This window comes from Chiloscyllium plagiosum, unplaced genomic scaffold (genome assembly GCF_037043375.1).
Source record: "Chiloscyllium plagiosum isolate Xiang-an unplaced genomic scaffold, Cpla_swu_hap1 HiC_scaffold_3, whole genome shotgun sequence".
In the NCBI taxonomy this organism is placed as follows: domain Eukaryota; kingdom Metazoa; phylum Chordata; class Chondrichthyes; order Orectolobiformes; family Hemiscylliidae; genus Chiloscyllium; species Chiloscyllium plagiosum.
Genome location: NW_028270141.1, coordinates 57,265,357 through 57,288,204, shown reverse-complemented (window position 1 = coordinate 57,288,204; position 22,848 = coordinate 57,265,357). Strand labels below are relative to the sequence as shown.

Below are 22,848 nucleotides of genomic sequence, written 5' to 3'. Positions count from 1 at the left end.
AACATGCCTGGCTCCTCGACTGCCTTTTCAACTGTTCTGGCATCTATGTGCTCTCCCTCTCCATCAAGCATTGAAGATACCTCAGAATCTGAGGTGGACAGTTCAGGGAACCTGACCTGGTGCTAAGATGTTCCAGGAGGAACTACAAAACGAAGAACCAACCTATGTCTTCAGACTCATATAGGGAGGGATGTTGAGGTTAGCCAGGTGGACCTCAGATTATGAGTTCTCTGATGGGGGCTGTTAATCTGCTCCAATCAGGAATCCCAGGCTGACAGATCAGAACAAGTGTGTTGGACATCCTTTTCATTCACAGCAAGCTCTGAGGGAGCTGGATGAGTGTCAAGGTTTCTCCACATGTTAAGAAAGGGTGACGTGGTGCCGGGATACCGGCCTCTGTGGTGTTATTAAAATTAAAATTAGCAATGTAAGAGAGCCGGAATTAAAAAGGGCTAAGCGATTGATGGATTGTAGAGCAGAAAGAGGATTACAGAGAAAGGGAGAGATTTTATAACAAGTTTTAGAATTTTATAATATTAGGTATTATCGAAGGAGAAGCTAATGATGGTCAGCAAAGGTGAAGAAGATTTGACAGACGAAGGAGATAAAGAATCATTGAAACATACAACATTATCCATTCAGGCCATATGTCTCTCAAGCTGACTCAGCAAAGGAGGACCAAGAAACTGATAAGGAAAGAAAGAATGGGGAGAAAGACTGTAAAAACTATAATTGGGATGTCAAAAGAAACATTTGACCCAAATGATTGTGAATCCTTTACAGTAGAGTGAGGGGCACTTACAATACAGTAATAACAGAAGTTATCTTCTCAGTGAAAACACAAGAAATCTCCCAGAATTAGATATCTGAGTGCAATTCTAAAATGTGCAGATGGAATTGTTACTTTGTGTGTTTTCACTGAGAAAATACAAAAATCTTCCAGAATTAGAGTTCCAAGTGTTAGAAAAGTACATTAATCAAAAATAAATACTCTGCAAATCTGTTCCTCTTATCTTATGTGCTCTCCACATTATATGCCATCTGTTATGTTCTTACCCTAGGTCCCTCTGTTCAACAACATTTCCCAGGGCTCTAGCATTAACTGGTTTGCCTTACTAAAGTGGAATGCCTTGAATTTTTCTAAATTAAACTCCACCTACCACTTCTCGGCTCATTGGCCCATCGTTGTAATCTTTAGATTATCTTCTTCACTGTCCATTACCCCACCAACTTTAGTGTCATCCGCAACCTTACCAACCATACTTTCTATATTCTCATCCAAAACATTGAGATAAATAATAAACTACAATGGACCCAGAACCTTGCGGCACACCGCTGGTTACAGGCCTGCATTCCAAATAACAACCCTCCACAAACACCCACTCTCTTCTACCATCAAGCTAATTTTGTATCCAATTGGCTAACTCTTCCTGGATCGCATGTGATCCAACCTCACTAACATGGTTACCACGTGGGACCTTATCGAAGGCCTCGCTAAAGCCCATGTATATAACAACTACCATTTTGCCTTAATCTATCTTCTTGGCAACCTCTTTAAAAAGCTCAGTCAAATTTGTGAGACACCATCTCTCATCAATGATTGCCATGCTGACTATCCCAAATAGGTCCTTATCTGTCCAAATTCACATAAATTCTAACTCTCAGAATCCCCTGCAACAACTTCCCCATCACTGACATCATGCTGACCGGTTTATCATTTCTTGGATTTTTCTTGCAGCATTACTTAAACAATGGCACAACATCAGCCACCCTCCAGACTTATGGCACATCATCTATGACTGCCAGTTATCTCTGCAAAGTACCCCACAATCACTTCCCTAGCTTCTTACAACATTCTGGGAAACACCTGATCAGGTCCTAGGGATTTATGTACCTTTATGTGTTTTAAAACCTCTAGCACTTTCCCTTCTATTTAATATGGCCTCTTTCCAAGACATCATTATTTATTTCCTCAATGTGCATCATTTCCATGTCTTTCTCTACAGTAAATACTGGGGCAACATAGTGCTTTAGTATCACACACATCTCCCCTGGTTCCACACATTGACAATCTTATTGATATTTGAGGGGCTCTAATTTCTCTCAAGTTACTCTTTTGCCCATAGATTTTCTTTGAATCCCCAACTTTCTCTGTCAAAGATATCTCATGTCCCATTTTTGCCCTCATTTTTGCAAGGAGGTAACCAATTGTTTGGATGAGGATAGGGCAATTGGTGAAGTGATAATGAAGGTAAAAGCTTAAGGGTAACTTGGGAATTTAGATACAAATTGACTTCATGAAAGAAGACTGAGAACAGTGGTAAAAGGTTATTTATGACTGGAGCCCAGCATGCTACAGAGATCAGTGATGGGTCCCTTATTGTTTGTGACATTCATAAATGATGTGGATGAGCTGCTTAGCAAATTTATGCTTAACAAAGTAGTGTGATTGACAGAGAGAAGGTTATTAGGTTTCAGAAGGATATAATGCTTCTGTCACATGCGCAGATCAATGGTAGATCAAATTTAACTCAAACAAATATGAATAATACACTTTGGAAGAAGGAAGACAAGGAGTAAGACACTAGTAAGCTCAGAGGAATAGAGGAATCTTGGGGTGTTTGTCCACCGACCACTGAAGGTGGCAGTGTAGTTAATAGAGTAGTTAAGGTGGTACATGGGACTCTAATTATCAATTGCAACATGGATTGCAAAAGCAAGGAGTGAAAGTGTGCAACTATACAAAACTTTGGTTAGGCCACCGATGGAGGAGTACATACTCTTGGTCATCACACTAGAGGGAGGATGTGATTGCACTTGGATTGTGGGGTGAGGGCATTGTGAAGAAGATTCATGAGGATGTTGCCTGGGATGGAGCATTGCAGCTTTACAGAGAGGCTGGATAAGCTCAGGTTGTTCACTTTGGAGCAGGTAAGGTTTAATGGAGTCCTTATAGAGGCGTATCAGATTGGAGAGGCATGGACAGTGTGAACAGAAAGCAGCTGTTCTCCTTAACAAGAAGGCATAATTTTCAAGTGAAAGGTAAGATGTTTAGAGGGGATTTGGGGAAAAGTGTCTGTACCTTGAGGGTGGCTGGGTCTTGAAAGCAGGACCTGGGAGGGTGGTCGAGTACTTCAAAGTACTTGAATGAGCACTTGAAGTGTCATGCACAAGTCGTGAAATGCGGGCTCATCATAACATTCAAGGCTATCCGCCTGGTGTGAAAAAATGGGATGAGTATAGGTAGTAGCATATTTTTCGTAGTACACACTCAAGGTGCTGGAGAAGCTGCAGTGCCTCTTCTGCTCTGCATGTTTCTATAATTCTATTTACCATCCCACCATTTTTTTGTTTCATCTGCAAACTGATCGATCAATTCTCCTACATTTAAGTCTAAATAATTGATATGTACCACCATCTGAATGCTAACCCGTATGACCCCACTAGACACAGATTCCCAATTGGAAAATACCCCACAAACATGACCCTCTGCTTCCTGCCATTCAGTCAATTGTGGATCCCATGGCCTCCTACTTTGAAAGTGTCCCATATGGGATCGAATTAGAAGCGTTGCTGAATTCCAAGTAGTCTACATCAAAAGTATTGCCCCGCATCTACGCACCCAGTCACCATTTCAAACAATTCAATTAAGTTGATCAGATATGACCGCCCTTCAAGAAAACAATGCTCTCTGTTCTTGATTAATTACTGCCTTGCCAAATGCAGATTAATTCTATCCTTCAGAATTGCTTCCAATAGTTTCCCCAGCACAAAGGTTTGACTGACCGGTCTGTAGTTTCCTGGTTTCCCTTGCTCACTTCTTGAATAACGGTGCCACATTGGCTGTCTTCCAGTCCTCCAGCACCTCTCCTGCAGCCACAGAGAAATTGAAAATATTTGTAAGTGCCCAAGCTATTTCATCCCATGCCTCACTCAATACCCTGGCATTCTTTTCATCCAGCCCTGGAGACTCATCTAATTTTAAGCCTGTCAGACCACTCAGAACCTCCCCGCCCCACCCCGCCTCTGTGTATGCTAATTTCTTGAATCGTATCACAGAGCTTCTTCCAGATTTCCATACCCATATTGTCCTTCGCACTAGTCAACACTAACCCAATGTATTTATTTAGAAACCTACCTCCATCCTTCGGCTCCATGCACAAATGACCACAGTGGTCACTAATGGGCTCTACTTTTTCCCTCACTACACTTTCGCCCTTGATGCCTTGGTTAGATCACATCCAGAGATCAATATAGTTTTCAACATAGAATCCCTACAGTATGGAAGCGGACCATTCAGCCCATCAAGTCTACACCGACCCTCAAAACAGCAACCACCGAGACACACCCCCATAACTGTAATCCTGCATTTACCATGGCTAAACCATGAAGCCTACATATCCCTGGATTGTGAGAGGCAACTGGAGCACCCAGAGGAAACTCAGACACAGGGAAAATGTCTGTGTAGAATTTGCACAGTTGCCCAAGAGTGGAATTGAACCCAGGTCCCTGGCAGCAGAACTAACCACTGAGCCATTTCTGCCCATTTTAGTCTCCTTATCTCTAGAAATATATAGACAGTGTACAATGAAGATTCACCAAATTTGTTCCTGGGATGGCAGAATTGTCCTATGATAAGACACTGAGCAAGCTGGGTCTGTATTCTCTAGTTTTTCAAAGAATAAGTCATCATTCAAATTTACAAAATACTTCACAGTAAAGACAGGGTAGATGCAGCTAAGATATTTAACCTCGCTGGGTAATCTCCTTAGAAATAAAGGGTGAAACCTGAGATAAGGGAATTCTTTGGCATTGAGGGTGAGTTGAAGGTTTGGATTAGGAGTTGGCTGGCTGGAAGAAGACAGAGGGTAGTAGTTGATGGCAAAGGTTCATCTTGGAGTGCCGTCACTAGCGGTGTTCCGCAAGGATCTGTTTTGGGACCATTGCTGTTTGTCATTTTTATAAATGACCTGGAGGAGGGGTTAGAAGGTTGGGTGAGCAAGTTTGCGGATGATACGAAAGTCGGAGGAGTTGTAGACAGTGAGGAAGGATGTGGCAGGTTACAGCGGGATATAGATAAGCTGCAGAACTGGGCAGAAAGGTGGCAAATGGAGTTCAATGTAGCTAAGTGTGAGGTGATTCACTTTGGTAAGAGTAACAAAAAGACACGGTACTGGGCTAATGGTCGGATACTTGGTAGTGTGGATGAGCAGAGGGATCTTGGTGTCCATGTACACAGATCTTTGAAAATTGCCCCCCAGGTAAAATAGTGCGGTGAAGAAGGCATATGGCATACTGGCTTTTATTGGTAGAGGAATTGAGTTCCGGAGTACTGAGGTCATGTTGCAGTTGTATAAGACTCTGGTGCGGCCGCATCTGGAGTATTATGTGCAGTTTTGATCGCCATACTTTAGGAAGGATGTGGAGGCACTGGAATGGGTGCAGAGGAGGTTTACCAGAATGTTGCCTGGTATGGTAGAAAGATCTTATGAGGAAAGGCTGAGGCACTTGGGGTTGTTTTCATTGGAGAAAAGAAGGTTTAGGGGTGACTTGATAGAGGTGTACAATATGATTAGGGGTTTAGATAGGGTCGACAGTGAGAATCTTTTTCCACGTATGGAGTCAGCTATTAGGAGGGGGCATAGCTTTAAATTAAGGGGTGGTAGGTATAGGACAGATGTTAGGGGTAGGTTCTTTACTCAGCGAGTCGTGAGTTCATGGAATGCCCTGCCAGTCACAGTGGTGGACTCTCCCTCATTATGGGCATTTAAGCAGGCATTGGATAGGCATATGGAGGATAGTGGGCTAGTGTAGGTTAGGTGGGCTTGGATCGGCACAACATCGAGGGCCGAAGGCCCTGTACTGCGCTATATTCTTCTATGTTCTATGTTCTTTACTGAAAGGGTGGTGAATCGTTTGGAAAACTCCACTACACAGATCTGTGGAAGCTCAGTCTCTGATTATTTTTAAGGTAGAGATTAATTTTGGGCAGTCATAATCATATTGAATGACAGTGAAGGTTTAACAGGCTGAGTGACCTACTCCTGGTCCCATGTTCCAGATCTTGATCTGTAGCCATGAAGGTTCTGACATTTCAGGCACATATTTAAGATTTTTTTAATGCTTTCTTCTTCTGCTACCCTTTCAGGCTGTGAGTTCCAGATCTAACTACTCTTTGGGTGAAACATTTCCCTTTGAATTCCCTCAAATATCCAACTTCTTAACTAAATCTGCACCTCAGGTTATGGAGTCCAGGACCAAAGAGAATACAGTCTTCCTATCCACTGTACCAGAATCCATTGTAATTTTATACACTTGAATTAGTCCTCCCTTTGGCCTCCTCTGTTGCAAAGAAAACAACCACTATCTATTCAATCCTTCTTCACAACTAAAATTCTCTAAACTAGGCAACATCCTTGTAAATTTTCCCAAGTGCACTCAGATCTTTACTACAACACGATGACCAAAACTACACACAGTACACCAGTTTAGGGCAGCATGGTGGTTCAGTGGTTAGCACTGCAGCCTCACAGCACCAGGGACCGGTGTTCAATTCCAGCCTCAGCTGACTGTGTGGAATTTGCACATTTGTCCTGTGTACGCGTGCGTTTCGTCCCACAATCCAAAGGTGTGCAGGTCAAGTAGCCCAAAGTGCATTAGTCAGTGGGAGATGGGTCTGGGTGGGTTGCTCTTCAGAGGGTCAATTTGGACTTGTTGGCCAAATGGCTGGTTTCCAAACTGTAGGGAATCTATTGTCTCATCAAACTGAAGTTCAAGTGATATTCAGTTCCAGTGATAACTACCTGCTCTTATATGCAATGCCTCTACTAATAAAGTGGCCAGTATCCTGTTTGCATTCTTAACCATCTTCCCTTACTATTCAGCCATTTTCAGGGATCTGTCAGCATAGACTCCAAAACACTTCTGGTCCTAAACACCACATACTTCTCTTATAGTCATTTTGTATTAAGTTCCCAAATGCACTACTTCATGCTTATCCGGAGTGACTCCATTCTCCAGTGTTTCATCCACCAGACTAGTTCATTGATATCGTCCTACAGTTTACAGCTTTATCAATATCAGCTCCATAATCAAAAATTATATTGTGTTCAAATATCTTAAGCATACAGCACTTCTCTCCTGCATTCAAGTACTAATGATTGATATAACCCACCATCAGCTAGGGATCTAATATTGAGTCCTGTGCTAATAATCCTTCACCTTCAATAACCCTCCCTTAAAAAAAATCATATCAAGACATTTCCCCGCACTAATACAATCACAATTGTTTTGATACTTCTCAGAGATTTACCTTCATATTTGCTCTTCTATATTACCCTGACTCTGAGGTATTCTAGTTATCTGCTTGTGGTTTGCTCTTCAATTAAGTCTACAGGTTCTTATTAGATTCTTTGAATCATATAGAATCACCAGCGAATCTTACAGCACAGAAGAGGCCTTTTAGCCAATTACATCTGTACCACCAAAGCTGTACTAAATCTATACCAGTCCTACCTTCCAGCACTAGGCCCACAGCCATGAATGTTATGACATTTCAATTGCTCATGTATGTACGTTTTGAAGGCAGTGTGGTTTCCCACCTCAACTATCCTCCTAGGAAGTGCACTCCAGATTCCAAACCATCTTGTGGATAAAACAAGTTTTCCTCAAATTCTTTCTAAACTGGTCAACTTAGGGAATGGTTGCTTTCTATTCAAATCTCTCATATCCCCTCCATAACTTCATACACCTCTATCAGGTATCCCCTCAACCTTCTCTGCTCCAAAGAAAACAACCTGAGCTTTTCCAGTCTTTCCATAACTGAATTGCTCCAACTAAGCAACATCATGTTGAATCACCTCTACAATCCATCCTATGCAATTATATCCTTCCTATGTTGTGCTGACTAGTCAGAGGTTCACCCAGTGCTCCAACTGGGGCGGCACGGTGGCACAGTGGTTAGCACTGCTGCCTCATAGCGCCAGAAACCCGGGTTTAGTTCCCGCCTCAGGTGACTGACTGTGTGGAGTTTGCATGTACTCCCTGTGTCTGCGTGGGTTTCCTCCGGGTGCTCCGGTTTCCTCCCACAGTCCAAAGATGTGCAGGTCAGGTGAATTGGCCATGCTAAATTGCCCGTAGTGTTAGGTAAGGGGTAAATGTAGGGGTATGGGTGGGTTGCGCTTTGACGGGTCGGTATGGACTTGTTGGGCCGAAGGGCCTGGTTCCACACTGTAATGTAATCTAAATCTAATCTAAAACTGTGGTCCAACTGAATTCTTCTACAGCTACCACGTAACCTCCCTGTTCTTATAATCTACGCCATGACTGTTAAGAAGGCATGCCGGATGTTTCCTTTTAACTATTCTATTAGCTTAACTATCCTGTCACCTTCAGGAGTTTGTGAACAAGCACGCCAAGATTCTCTGAGCTTCCTAGTGTCCTCTACCATTATGTACCTTTTCACATTAAGCTACTTCAGAAATCAACGCTGTTACTTCTTCACCAATCACCCACCAATCGCTCCTCTCCCTTCCACCACCTTGTATCCCTTTACTCTAGCTTGTCTTTAAACGTTGAGCTGCCATGTTCCAGACTCAAAGTTTGAGAGAAGATTTGTAGTTCGGGTGCTCGTTGTTGTGGCTACTAAGGGTAGTTGGTCATTGTCAACGGAATGAGGACATGCCACAACCCAAAGGACTAGCCACGTTACCATACATCAAAAAAACATTTCTGAACTGACAGCCAGACTACTATGACCTCTAGGACTCATAACAGCACACAAACCAACAGCCACTCTCAGACAACATCTCACAAAGGACCCCATACCCAGCATGAGCAAAACCAACGTAGTGTACAAAATCCCATGCAAGGACTGCACAAAACACCACATAGGTCAAACAGGAAGACAGCTAATGATCCGTATCCACGAACACCAACTAGCCACGAAACGACACGACCAGCTATCCTTAGTAGCCACACACGCAGATGACAAGCAACATGAGTTCGACTGGGACAACACTACTATTATAGGACAAGCCAAACAGAGAACAGCCAAGGAATTCCTAGAGACACGGCACTCATCCACAGATTCTATCAACAAACACATCGACCTGGACCCAATATACTGATCACTGCAGCGGACAGCTGGAACTGACAACCGGAAGCGGCAGAGACAAACCACTATAAATGCCGGAGGAAACATCACAGAAGCACTTCACAGGAGGCTCAATAGCACTGAGGATGTCACCTAGACAGGGGACGAAACGTCTGCAACACAAATTCCCAGCTCGGCGAACAGAACCACAACATGTTCCAGACTAACTGCAAAATCATATTCTCATATGTCAATTTGCTCTCAATTAATTTGGCTTATTCCCCAGACGTCATACATCATATTGTTTCTTTTGTCTTCCAAATATTCTAAATGTTCTACCTACACTTAAAATTTTCTTCTCCCCCTTCTGAATCAATCTCAGGTTCCCATCCCTCTATCAAACAGGCTTGAACCCTGTCAAACAGTACTGGTAAAAGACTTTGGGAAGATAGCGAGTTTTGAGAAGATTTGTAGCTCAGATTGAGGTTCTGGATGTAGGTGTGCTTGCTGAGCTGGAAGGTTCACTTTCAGAGATTTCGTCACCATACTACGTAACATCTTCAGTGAGCCTCCGGACAAAGCACTGCTGATGATTCCTGCTTTCTATTTGTATGTTTGGGCTTGTTTGGGTTGGTGATGTCATTTCCTATGACAATGTCATTTCCTGTTCTTTTTCCAAGGGGTGGTAATTCGGGTCCAAGTTAACGTGTTTGTTGATAGAGTTCCAGTTGGAATGCCATGCTTCTAGGAATTCTCATGCATGTCTCTGTTTGGCTTGTCCTAGGATGGATGTGTTGCCACAGTCAAAGTGGTGTCCTTCCTCATCTGTATGTAAGGATACTAGTGAGAGAGGGTCATGTCGGTTTGTGGCTAGTTGATGTTCCTGTATCCTGGTAGCTAGTTTTCTGCTTGTTTGTCCAACATAGTGTTTGTTACAGTCCTTGCAAGGTATATTTAAAATGACACTAGTTTTGCTTGTTGTCTTTATAGGGTCTTTCAAGTTCATTAGCTGCTGATTTAGTGTGTTGGTGGGTTTGTGGGCTCCCATGATGCCAAGGGGTCTGAGTAGTCCAGCAGTCATTTCCGAGATGTCTTTGATGTAGGGACAGTGGCTGTGATTTCTGGACACGTTTGTCTGCTTGTTTGGGTTTGTTGCCAAGAAATCTGCGACTGTGTTCATTGGGTACTCTTTCTTTTTGAATACATGGTAAAGGTGATTTTCCTCTGCTCTGCATGGTTCCTCTATGCTGCAGCGTGTGGTGGCTCATTGGAATAATGCTCTGATGCAGCTTCAATTGTGGATGTTGGAGTGATTGGATCTGTAGTTCAACATTTGGTCCGAATGTGTTGTTTTCCAGTAGATGCTGGTTTGAAGTTCCCCAGTGGCTGTTCACTCTGTGACATCTAGGAATGGCAGTTTGTTGATTATTCCAATCCACTCAACCTCTCAGAAGGTAATGCGTCCATACTCAGTATCTATAGAATATAGAAAAATACAGCACAGTACAGGCCCTTTGGCCCTCGATGTTGCGCCGATCCAAGCCCACCTAACCTACACTAGCCCACTATCCTCCATATGCCTATCCAATGCCCATTTAAATGCCCATAATGAGGGAGAGTCCACCACTGCTACTGGCAGGGCATTCCATGAACTCACGACTCGCTGAGTAAAGAATCTACCCCTAACAACTGTCCTATACCTACCACCCCTTAATTTAAAGCTATGCCCCCTCCTAATAGCTGACTCCATACGTGGAAAAAGATTCTCATGGTCAACCCTATCTAAACCCCTAATCATATTGTACACCTTTATCAAGTCACCCCTAAACCTTCTTTTCTCCAATGAAAACAGCCCCACGTGCCTCAGCCTTTTCTCATACTATCTTCCTACCATAGCAGGCAACATCCTGGTAAACCTCCTCTGCACCCATTCCAGTGCCTCCACATCCTTCCTATAGTATGGCGATCAAAACTGCACACAATACTCCAGATGTGGCCACACCAGAGTCTTATACAACTGCAACATGACTTCAGGACTCCAGAACCCAATTCCTCTACCAATAAAAGCCAGTACGCCATATGCCTTCTTCACCGCACTATTTACCTGGGTGGCAACTTTCAGAGATCTGTGTACATGGACACCAAGATCCCTCTGCTCATTCACACTACCAAGTATCCGACCATTAGCCCAGTACCCTGTCTTTTTATTATTCTTACCAAAGTGAATCACCTCACACTTACCTACATTGAACTCCATTTGCCACCTTTCTGCCCAGCTCTGCAACTTATCTATATCCCGCTGTAACCTGACACATCCTTCCTCACTGTCAACAACTCCACCAACTTTCATATCATCCGCAAACTTGCTCACCCAACCTTCTAGCCCCTCCTCCAGGTTATTTATAAAAATGACAAACAGCAATGGTCCCAAAACAGATCCATGCGGAACACCGCTAGTAACTGCACTCCAAGATGAACCTTTACCATCAACTACTACCCTCTGCCTTCTTCCAGCCAGCCAATTCCTAATCCAAACCTCCAAATCACCCTCAATGCCATACCTCCGTATTTTTTGCAGTAGTCTACCATGGGGAACCTTATCAAACGCCTTACTAAAATCCATATACACCACATCTACCGCGTTCCCCTCGTCCACCTCCTTAGTCACCTTCTCAAAGAATTCAATAAGGTTTTGAGGCACGACCTGCCCTTCACAACACCATGCTGACTATCCTTGATCACAATATTCCTATCCAGACGTTCATAAATCCTATCCCTTACAATTCTCTCTAAGACTTTGCCCACAACAGTAGTGAGACTCACCGGCCTATAGTTACTCGGGTTATCCCTACTCCCCTTCTTGAACAAGGGAACCACATTTGCTATCCTCCAGTCTACTGGCACTATTCCTGTAGACAACGAGGACATAAAAATCAAAGCCAATGGCTCTGCAATCTCCTCCCTTGCTTCCCAGAGAATCCTAGGATAAATGCCATCAGGCCCCGGGGACTTATCTATTTTCACCCTTTCCAGAATTTCCAACACCTCTTCCCTACATACCTCAAAGCCGTCCATTCTAATTAATTGTGACTCAATATTCACATCGGCAACAATGTCCCGTTCCTGAGTGAATACTGACGAAAAGTATTCATTCAGTGTCTCCCCAATCTCTTCAGCCTCCACACGCAACTTCCCACTACTATCCTTGACTGGACCTATTCCTACCCTAGTCATTCTTTTATTCCTGACATACCTATAGAAAGCCTTAGGGTTCTGATTAACCTTCTCTGTACTGTCTCCAATGTCAGCATATCTTTTCTTAGACAGGAGAACCAAAACTGTTCAGTATTCTAGTAGAGCCTTATATAGCTTTAGCAAGGCCTACGTAACTTTTATACTCTACTTCCTTTGAAACAAAGACCAACAATTTATTTGCATCCATATTACCTGCTGAACATGGATTCTAGATCTTTCTTATTCATGGAATGGAACTCCCAAATTCCTCTTTCTACAGTCTTCCACTAGGTAAATAATATTCAGCTTCTCTTTTCTTCCTGCCAAAGTGCACAGCCTCACATTTTCCAACACTATATTCCATCTGCCAAATATGTGCCCACTCAGTTAACTTGCTTATATTCTTCTACATATTTTTTGTGTCATCATCACTACTTTGCCTTACTATCTGGTTTTTCATCATCTGCAAATTTATTACTAATAACTCATCAGTTGTGTCCTTTCCTGTTTGGAATGGCATACTGGAATGAATTAAAATCAGAGCTGAGGAAAGTTTGGAGTCGAGATTTATGAAAGTGGAGATGGGCATTCTCGAGATAGCTCCCAAAATAAAAACTGCAGGCAAGGAACAAAGTTTGTGTTGGAGACCTAATGTAATGGCTTGAGTCTTGCCTATGTGTTAGTGTAATTCAAAATTGGAAGTTGGATAAGCAGCATGGCAAATCATAAAGATTGGCAAGCCGAAGGGTATGGACAAACCAGTGCTGGCTGTTCTCCTGCTTCTTTGAGCGGTAAGGCATTTGTCCTTGTCAATAATCTTGGGCAAAAGCACCAACACAGATGATAAACTGATTGGCCTGCAGTTACCAAAATATAACATTGTATCATCTCCCCTTATTTTAAGCAGACTGGTCATATTTGTAATCCTCCTTGCACATCCGAGGAGGATTGAAACATTTTGACCAGAGCTTCTGCTTTTTCCATTTTGTTTCTCTTGTTGAAATGCATACCATCAGGATCAGGGAACTTGCTATCATCGAGTAATACCAACTTATTTTCAATTCCAGTCAATATCTCTAAATTCTCCTCCTCTCCTGTGCTATTACATTTGTCCTCTTATTTTGTGAAGATATGCAAGGTTTTCTTTCAGTATCTCATACTTCTTCCTCCTCCAAAAAGTTTCCTTTATTTTATCGCCAGTTGGTCCCATCACTCTTATCAACCACAGATGGTTGTAGAAGATTTTTTGGCTTCTCTTTTATGTCAGTCACTTAAAGTTCCTATATCCTTTCTTTGTCATTGTTGCCTTTTTCAAATTTCCTTGCCCTATGTTCTGGCAGGTTTTTGGTTCTATTATCTTGAAGATAATTTTGTTGAATTGTATTTTAAACCAGTGGTCAAGACAAAACTGAACACTGTTCATGCAAAACAGTCTGGTGGGAAGAGCTTGTGAGTTGCTTGGCTTTCTGAGGCTTATACAAATTATAAGAATGTAAGAACAGGTACAGGTAATTCAGCTGCTCAAGCCTGCCCTACCATTTCATATGACTATGACTGATCTCACCTCAGCCTCAACAACACTTGACTGTCCACTCGCCATAACCCTTTAACCTATGACAAAAACAAACTAGCTCCTCACGTTCATTTGGTATCTCAACATCTAAAGGCACTCTGGGTACTGAATCCACTAATTCACAACCCTTTGAGAGAAGTAATTTCTAATCTGTTTTAAATAGAACATAGAACATAGAACAATACAGCACAGAACAGGCCCTTCGGCCCACGATGTTGTGCCGAACTTCTAACCTAGATTAATTACCCATCCATGTACCTATCCAATTGCCGCTTAAAGGTCGCCAATGATTCCGACTCTACCACTCCCACGGGCAGCGCATTCCATGCCCCCACCACTCTCTGGGTAAAGAACCCATCCCTGACATCTCCCCTATACCTTCCACCCTTCACCTTAAATTTATGTCCCTTAGCCTAAAACAATGATCTCTCATTCTAGATTACCCCCACAACAGGATGTATCTGTTCTATGTCTACTTAAAGCATAGAAACCCTGTCGTGTGGAAACAGGCCTTTCAGCCCAACAAGTCCACACTGCTCCTCTAGCATCCCACCTGGACCCACGACCTCTACCTTGCCCTGTAACTCTGCATTTCCCATGGCTAACCTATCTAGCCTGCACATCCCAGCACACTATGGACAATTTAGCATGGCTGATCCATCTAACCTTTGGATTGTGGGAGGAAACTGAAGCACTCTGAGGAAATCCATGCAGACACAGGCAGAATGTGCAAACTCCATCCAGTCACCCGAGGGTGGAATAGAATCAGTGTCCCTGGCGCTGTGAGGGAGCAGTGCTAACCACTGCGCCACCATGCTGCCAACTTATTAATCATCACATCATGAATCTGCTTTAACATCACATATACCCCAATTACATCATCATATATACTTCTAAACTTTGGTGAATATAGTTCAAAACTTTCAATCTCTGCTTATAAGACAAGCCTTTCATCTGAAATTAATTTAGTGAATGGTAGTGGAAATCAAATGTTCTTATTGTGTAAGAGTTAGTCATATGCACAGAAAAGACTTTTCAGTCCATCAGCTCTGCACTGACAATAACTACCACTAAAGATGTGCTCATCCCAGTTTCTTGCACTTGTCCCATAAGGTTGAATGTTATGATATTTCAAGTGCTCATCTAAATATTTCTAAAAGGTTTTGACATTTCTTGCATCCACTACCTTCCCATGCAGTGCATTCCAGATCCCTATCACACTATGAATGAAAAGAATTTTCTCAAATGCTCTCTGAATATCCTAGAGTGTAATTCTTCACAAGTTTAACAAATATTGTCAAAAAAAGTCACATAATCCTATCTAAACTGAGCAAGAAACATAACGTGATGGAGATACCACCATCCAGGAGGATATACCCCGACTCTCCATGATAGTCTCAGACCTCACCAACGTGGATGTGTTACACAAGGCGAGATGAAATGGAAAAGCCTGTCATGAATGGTAGGCTAATCTATAACATTGGACCATACTGGTTCTGTCTTATCTACACACTTTCTTTTAAACCCACAATGACACATGTGGAATCACATTTTTATGACCTATGGCATGTACAGTTCGCAAATTAAAGGCCTATAACATAAGGCTCCAATAAAATAGTCTCATTTTTGCCTTTAAATCTTTACAAAGTGGTGAGAGGGTTGTGGCCCATGTACACAACAGTCTCTGATACATTGTTCATAACAAACGTTAAAATGTTGTAAGGACAGTAACAAACTAATAACTCTTTCAATGGTGGAGTACTTTCTCTAGTGAATATTGAGTTTCTTTGAAAAATAACCAACTGGGCTTTCAATTCCATCATCATCCTGCATCAACACAGCTCCAACACCTACATCACTGGCTTCAATAGCAACTTTAAGAGGTTTCAAGAAATTTGGTGTGACTAAAACTGGTGCAGTGGTTAACATGGCTTTTAAATTCTCAAATGCCTCCTTGCAGTGTTCTGTCCACTGAAATTGCATGTTTGTTTTTAGCAAATCCATCACGTCAGGCTCACTGAAGCTCAATTTAAGGAGGCATGGTGACTCAGTGGTTAGCACTGGTGTCTCACAGTGCCAGGGACCTGGGTTCGATTCCAGCCTCGGGTGACTATCTGTGTGGAGTTTGCACATTCTCCCAGTGGCTGCGTGGGTTTCCGCCGAGTGCTCCGGTTTCCTCCCACAATCCAAAGATGTGCAGGTCAGGTGAATTGGCTATGCTAAATTGCCTGTAGAGTTAAATGCATTAGTCAGGGGTAAATATGGGGGAATGGGTCTGGGTGGGTTACTCTACAGAGGGTCGGTGTGGACTTGTTGGGCCGAAGGGCCTTCCATACTGTAGGGAATCTAAAGTTTGGTACAAACTTCTGGTAAAATATGGTTAGTTCCAAAAATCAAAGCACCCCTTGTTTGTAGGATGTCTTGGAAATTCCTCAATGGCCTTTTGTCTTCACGGTCCTCAGGGTCATTCTTCCATGAGCGATGCTGTGTCCCAAGAACATCATTTCTACCTTCTCAAATTTAATTTTTATTTCTAAATTTATAACCAGTTTTGCTTTCTATAATGCTTCAAAGAATTTTGCCAAATGTACCATGTGATCTTTCCATGAATGGCTAAAGATCAATAAGTCATGTTTATGGATGGTACAATTAGTCAATCCTGCCACAACTCTGTTCATAAGTCTTTGAAATACGGTTGGTGCTTTCATTCTAAAGGGAATTACTTTAAATTGAGAAAGCCCATTTGCAGTTACAAATGCAGAAACTTCTTTTGCGCTGTCCAACAAAGGTACTTGCCAGTAACCATGCAGTAAGTCCAAATTTGTGATTTAAGAGTCTTGTCCAATGTTTTCACAGTCCACCAGCTGTGAAATTGGGTACCAGTCTGATTTAGATAGTGTTGACCTTTCAATAATGCAGAATCGTTGAGTACCACCTGGCTTCAGAACCAACATGACCAGCAAACTCCATTCACTTTGACTCAGTTCGATGATGTCCTCTCGGAGCGTCGCTTCCACTCCTTTCTGTACCTGTGCTGCTTTGAGGGGATTAAGTCTGGAGGGGTGGTTTTTTTAAAAAAAAAACGGAACAGAATTTCCGACATCAACCTCACATGCTAAAGTATTAGTCCTCCCCATTCTATTCCTACATATGTCCTCAAAATGCTACAACATGCCTTTCAATTAAGTTCTCTGGTCCTTAGACAGATTACTTACTATCATAGCCTATTCCTTCAGGACCTCCTCATTAGTCAATCTACGCTGAGGCACATCAAAATGCAATTCATTTAGACTGGATTCCTCACTCTGAGGGGCAGTAATGAATACCTGTTTCTCCAGTCCTCTGTCCAAAGGCACTGGTTTTATTACTGCCAATGACGTTCCTACCATTTGACAAGTATAACAGGTATGGCAAAATTCTAGGTCTAGATAGGAGTGGTGCTGGAAAAGCACAGCTGGTCAGGCAGCATCCAAGGAACAGGAAAATCGATGTTTTGGGCAAAAGCCCTGAAACGTTGATTTTCCTATTCCTCAGATGCTGCCTTACCGGCTGTGCTTTTCCAGCACCACTTTAATCTAGATTTTGATTTCCAGCATTTGCAGTCCTCACTTTTGCCATGGCAAATTTCAACCACATCCTTCTGCAATCCAGGCCAATTAAAGTGTTCCTGTATCTTAGCCTGAGTCTTCCTCACTCCTATATGATGGCCCACTGGTAATTCATGTGCTACCCATAATAGTTCCTGTCTGTATGCTACCGGCAACGCAATCTGATATATGCCCGCCCATTTCTTTTCTGCACTAACCTGCCGATGTCTCAATTTTCACCATAGGATTCTATCCTGAAGATAATAATACTCAGGAATACATTCTGATTCTTCTTTCAGAGTAGGGTTTATGATATAAATCTTTTATTGTCTCATCCTTTTGTTGCAACTCTAGTAATATTTCAGAACTAAACACCTCTGCCTGATCCTCTACCTGCTCAAGTCCTTCTGTTACCATTTCATCAAACAGGGTGTCAGCTAACTGGATCTCAACTCCCCTATGTCTCTTAAGTTTTTCCTTCTTGCGTTAACTTATGCCTGTGGGATTTTCTAACCACAGTGTCTAAAAGGATTCCAGGGTATTTTTCTTCTAACTCCTCAGTTCCTTGGTTTTCCTTCAGCTTCTCAATTAAAAAGGGGCATCACCCCAAAGTTTGATCCTGCTAGGTCATTTCCAAAAGCAAACTGTAGCTGACAATCAATCCCACTATTACTTTCACAGACTTGATTGGACTTTCATTTCTTATCTTAAACAGGGAACACTAAATCTCGCTCTGTTCATTCTGCAGATCATCACACTCTCGGGTAACATTTCAGAAGGAGGACAAATACTTTCATCTCTTACTTTTAGAGACTGACTGGCTCCTGTATCTCTCAATATTTTTACTTCTTTGCCTTCTCCCCTGTTCTTCCTGAGTAAACCTTACAAAGTGGTAAAGTCTATGCAAACATCAGGCACTCTCTCACTATCCAGCCCATAAGTACACTGTGCACTCTCCTGCATCTCCTTGACTTTTTAGGATTTGCTTCACTGCCTCAACTAATTCCACTGGTTTATCTCTTTTTCTACATCCTTTTCCCCAGTGCCTTTCTTCAACCACCAGCACTGTGACTTTGAGTCCCACTCCATTAGAATGAAAACACCTGAGGCCTTTCACCTCCTTTTCACCCTCTTGGCTTTCTTTTTTCCACCTGTGGCAAACTATTCCCAGTGAGATTTACTTTTTATGTTTCATTGAAAGATCTCCCTCTTTCCCAATTTCTAACACTTATGGAATGAAAGTGCTGTTGGAAGCTAAATTTCAATTTGTGCACAAATGTATATTCATCTGCCACCTCTGCAGCTCTTCTCATTGTTTGAACTTTTGTTTCTCAACCTGTGTTTTTATCATTTCTGGAAGTGAGTTTTAAAGTCCTCCACCAGAATAACCTCTCTAAGAGCTTCATATGCCTTTTCTATCTTTAGTATTGTCACCCATCTATCGAAGCCAATGTGTTTAATTCTTTGAAACTCAACTTAAAGTCTGACCTGGTTCCTTCTTTATGTTTCTGAACTGCTTTTTAATGTTTCTGGTACCAATTCATAGGCACTCAAAGTAGCCTGTTTAACATCTTCATAATCTCTTGACACCTCATCTGAATGTGCTGCAACTACCTCGCGAGCTCTGCCTACCAACTTGGTCTGAATTAACATTACCCAAGCACCTCTGGTCAATTCTTAAAGCTAGCCCATTTCTCAAAAGAAATAAAAAATGTTTATACATCTTTTTCATAAAATTTTGGTAATGTTTTGGCATATTTGTATATATCCCGACTGGACTGTTGGTTATGATAGGTTTGCTCATTATCATCCTTTTCTTTTACTTCTGTCATTTGAAGTCTTTTTGCTTCAAGTTCCAACTTGATCTTTTTCAACTCAAAACATTCTTTCCCTTCCTTTTCTCTTTTTGTTTGTTATTCTACTGCTTGCAACTATAATTCAATCTGTCTCAGTTCCATTCTTTCCCTCTTCTGCCCAGGCTCCTCTTTATTTTCAAACACCCACTTTCAATTTAATTTACCCACTCATTTTCAATTTAATTCACTTTAACTCCACTGCACTAAGTGTTTGACCAACTCAAATACAATTTCAACTTTCCTATTATCCCTCGTTAAACTAAATTGTAGCCTGTCTGCTAATTCTAGAAGTTTTTCCTTTTTTCTGTCTTTCTAAACATTCTTGGCAAATTTGGAAAGCATCTTCAAACCCCAGAATCTCTTCAGCAATGTTAAGAGCCATTTCTCTCACTTTTAATTTAACCAACCACAAACAACTGAAATGTAGTGTCCTGTGCCTTGAAATGAGCCAGTCTGAAATACTCGATTGAGGTCAACTCCTTGCTTTGGAATGATGTGGAGATGTTGGTGTTGGGCTGGGGTGGCCAAAGTCAGAAGTCACATGAACTTCACCTGACGAAGGAGCAGCACTCCGAAAGCTTTGGATTTCAAATCAACCGGTTGGACTATAACCTGGTGTCATGTGACTTCTGACTTCCTTGCACAAGACGACCAACAAATTTTGGGAACATCAAAGTGCATCTTCCACCAAGGTGATGATCCTCCAGGCAAGAGGATGTTTGTCTCAAACATCCTGGGGAGCAGGCCATAGACCACAGAGTCATACGTCACAGAGCTGTTCAAGATGAACTCCGAAAAACCAATGCATCTTTTCTCTGCAAAGACTTCTTTTGCAAAAGCACATTCCAGTCGTAGATGTGTGGTGACAGAACGCAGTGGCAGAGAGTCCAGGTGTGCGTGAGGATATCACAGAGATTTCTTGGAACTTGTTGAAAAGTTCTGGTGATAAGGCATTCTGCCAAATGACTTTAACAGTCTGCTCAAGAAACAACCAGGGAGGATCCATCGTCTCCTTTTCCTGCAGAGTCTCGAGGATCACTACCTGATGGACATGTAGTCAAAGCTGTTTCTCTTTGCAAATTTATCCAAGGGCAAGTGTTACAGAATGGTTCAACTACTTGGAATGTAACATGGTGACAAGGCTAGTTTTATCTTTGAACACAGACAGGTAGAATCTCAGTGGTTAGTGACACTTAGTATTTGTGTGCCAATGGTCTATGCACAGCTTGATGCAGCCACACACATCAGATGAGGGTAGCATTGAACATGTTCTTTTCCCCACACCCCCCAAACTTATGCAGAACTTTCTACATGTGGATACTGCCCATCCTTGAGATGAAGTGGGAGAAAGTGAGTACTGCAGATGCTGGAAATCAGAGAGGAAGAGTGTGGTTCTGGAAAAGCACAGCCAGTCAGGCAGCATCTGAGGAGCACAAGAATCAACGTTGAGCATAAGCCCCTCATCAGGAATGAGCCTTGTGGCCCAAGGGGGCTGAGAGATAAATGGAAGGGAGGATGGGGTGAGGGGAAAGATAGCTGGGAATGAAACAGGAATATGAAGGTGGGGCTGAAGGCACCAACTTGGCACTGCCCTCTTGAAATGTCCTACCTGTCCATCTTCCTTTCCATCTATCCGCTCCACCGTACTCTCTGACCTATCACCGTCACCCCATCTTTATCTACCTATCGCATTCCCAGCTACCTTCCTCCCAGCCCCACGCCCCTCCCATTTATCTTTCAGCCCCCTTGGGCCTCAAGTGTCATTCCTGATGAAGGGCTTACATGCTTGAAACAGCGATTCTCCTGCTCCTCAGATGCTGCCTGAACTGGCTATGCTTTTCCAGTATCACATACTTCGACTCCAGATAAAGTGGAAGATAGCTCAGATGACTGCAATGACACTGTTTCTGAAAATGAGCCATATCTGTGCCACGTACAGAAAGAATGCCTCAACCTGATCAGATTTTTATCTGCAATAGGGAGGGAGTGCCTCTCCTTGGCGATTTGCTCCTCCCAATGTTTTGCACACACTCCAGCCCTTCAAACCATACTCTCTGCACCTTCAGGTAATCTGTCCTGACGGTGAAGGGAATAAAGAATCAGTCGGCCCAGTTCCCAAAGAACATGGCCTCATTCTTGCTCAATTTACCTTAGCTCCCAAGGACAGTTTGAACTGGTCGCAGATGGTCATGAGTCTGCGCACTGACAGCCGATCTGAACAGAATGTGGCGACATCATCCATGAACAGAAATGCTTTGACCTGCAGGCCTCCGTTGCCTGGAATAGTCACCAATCTTGGACTCACATCCTTCTTGATGGATCCGGCAAAATACTCCATACAACTCACAAACAGGGCAGGCGAGAATGGGCAACCCTGCCTAACTTCAGATCTGATCGGGCAGCTTTCTGATTCTCAACTGTTGATTCAGACTGTACTACTGATGTTGGTGTAGAGCAGTTGGATCCAATTGCAGACGCTCTCGCCAGAACCCATTTCAGAGAGCACATGCAGGTGTGCAATATCCTGTCAAAGGCCTTTTCCTAGTTCAAGTTGAAGGGGCAAGCATCCACCTTCCTGTCCTGCATGTAGGAACCATATACCTGAGGAGTGCAAGGCTCTCAGAAAGCATTCTGCCTAGTACAGAACAAATGTGGTCGGGGTGAGTCATGATCCCAGAGTAGACGTGACGGTGGCAATGCCCTCAGACTGGATTTTGTCATTTCCATTTAGCAACAAAATTGGTCGCCAATTTCTAATTTTCCATCTCACCCTTCCACTTGTAGATGAGGGTAATGATACTTTCCTCATGGATTTGCACATGTTAACTGCCAACTGCATACTGCTCTATACTTCCAGAAGGTCCTGGCCAATCAAGCACCTCAGAGCTGAATACAACCTGGCTGGTAAGCTGTCGCTTCTGGGAGCTTTACACTTTTCTAAGGACTGAGGGCCTTGTTCAATTTATCCAAAGATAATGGCTGGTCCATCAAGCTTCTCCCATGTTGTTGTTGAGGAAAAGAATGACTGGGAGGGCAGGCTATCCATGGGCTTCATATCATATAGTCTGGCAGAAGAGGATTTGCTGATCACAAGACCATAAGACCTAGGAGCAGAAATTAAGCCCATCGAATCTGCTCCACCATTCAATCATGGCTGGTAAGTTTCTTAACCCCATTCTCCTGCTTTCTCCCCATAACCCTTGATACGCAAGAACCTCTCTCATTCTTAAATACACTCAATGACCTGGCCTTCACAGCCTTGTGTGGCAATGAATTCCATAGATTCACCATTCTCTGGCTGAAGAAGTTTCTCCTTATCTCCAATCTAAAAGGTCTTCTCTTTGATCCAAGGCTATTCCCTCGGGTCCTAGTACCAATGGACACATCTTCCCAACATCTTCTATATCCAGGCCATTCTGTATGTTTCAATTAGATCCCCCCTCATCCTTCTAAACACCATCAAACATAGACCCAGAGTCCTCAAATGTATTCATATGTTAAGCT

The 22,848-nt window shown here is 42.7% G+C and overlaps 1 protein-coding gene across 17 annotated transcripts in view; it reads right to left on the bottom strand.

Annotated features, from left to right (window-relative positions):
* Positions 1-22,848, bottom strand: part of rims1a (regulating synaptic membrane exocytosis 1a) — an 857,383-nt gene that overhangs the window by 550,594 nt on the left and 283,941 nt on the right. For 14 of the 17 annotated variants that reach the window (XR_015753101.1, XR_015753102.1, XM_087979575.1 and 11 more), the window contains one exon: positions 3,787-3,870. The exons of the other annotated variants lie outside the window; for them this stretch is intronic. Coding sequence is in view for 12 of the 14 variants with exons in the window: in XM_087979575.1 (XP_087835701.1) it covers positions 3,787-3,870 (84 nt within the window). In the remaining 2 variants the exon portion in view is untranslated. The remainder of the gene's footprint in view (positions 1-3,786; positions 3,871-22,848) is intronic. 17 annotated transcript variants of the gene reach the window in all.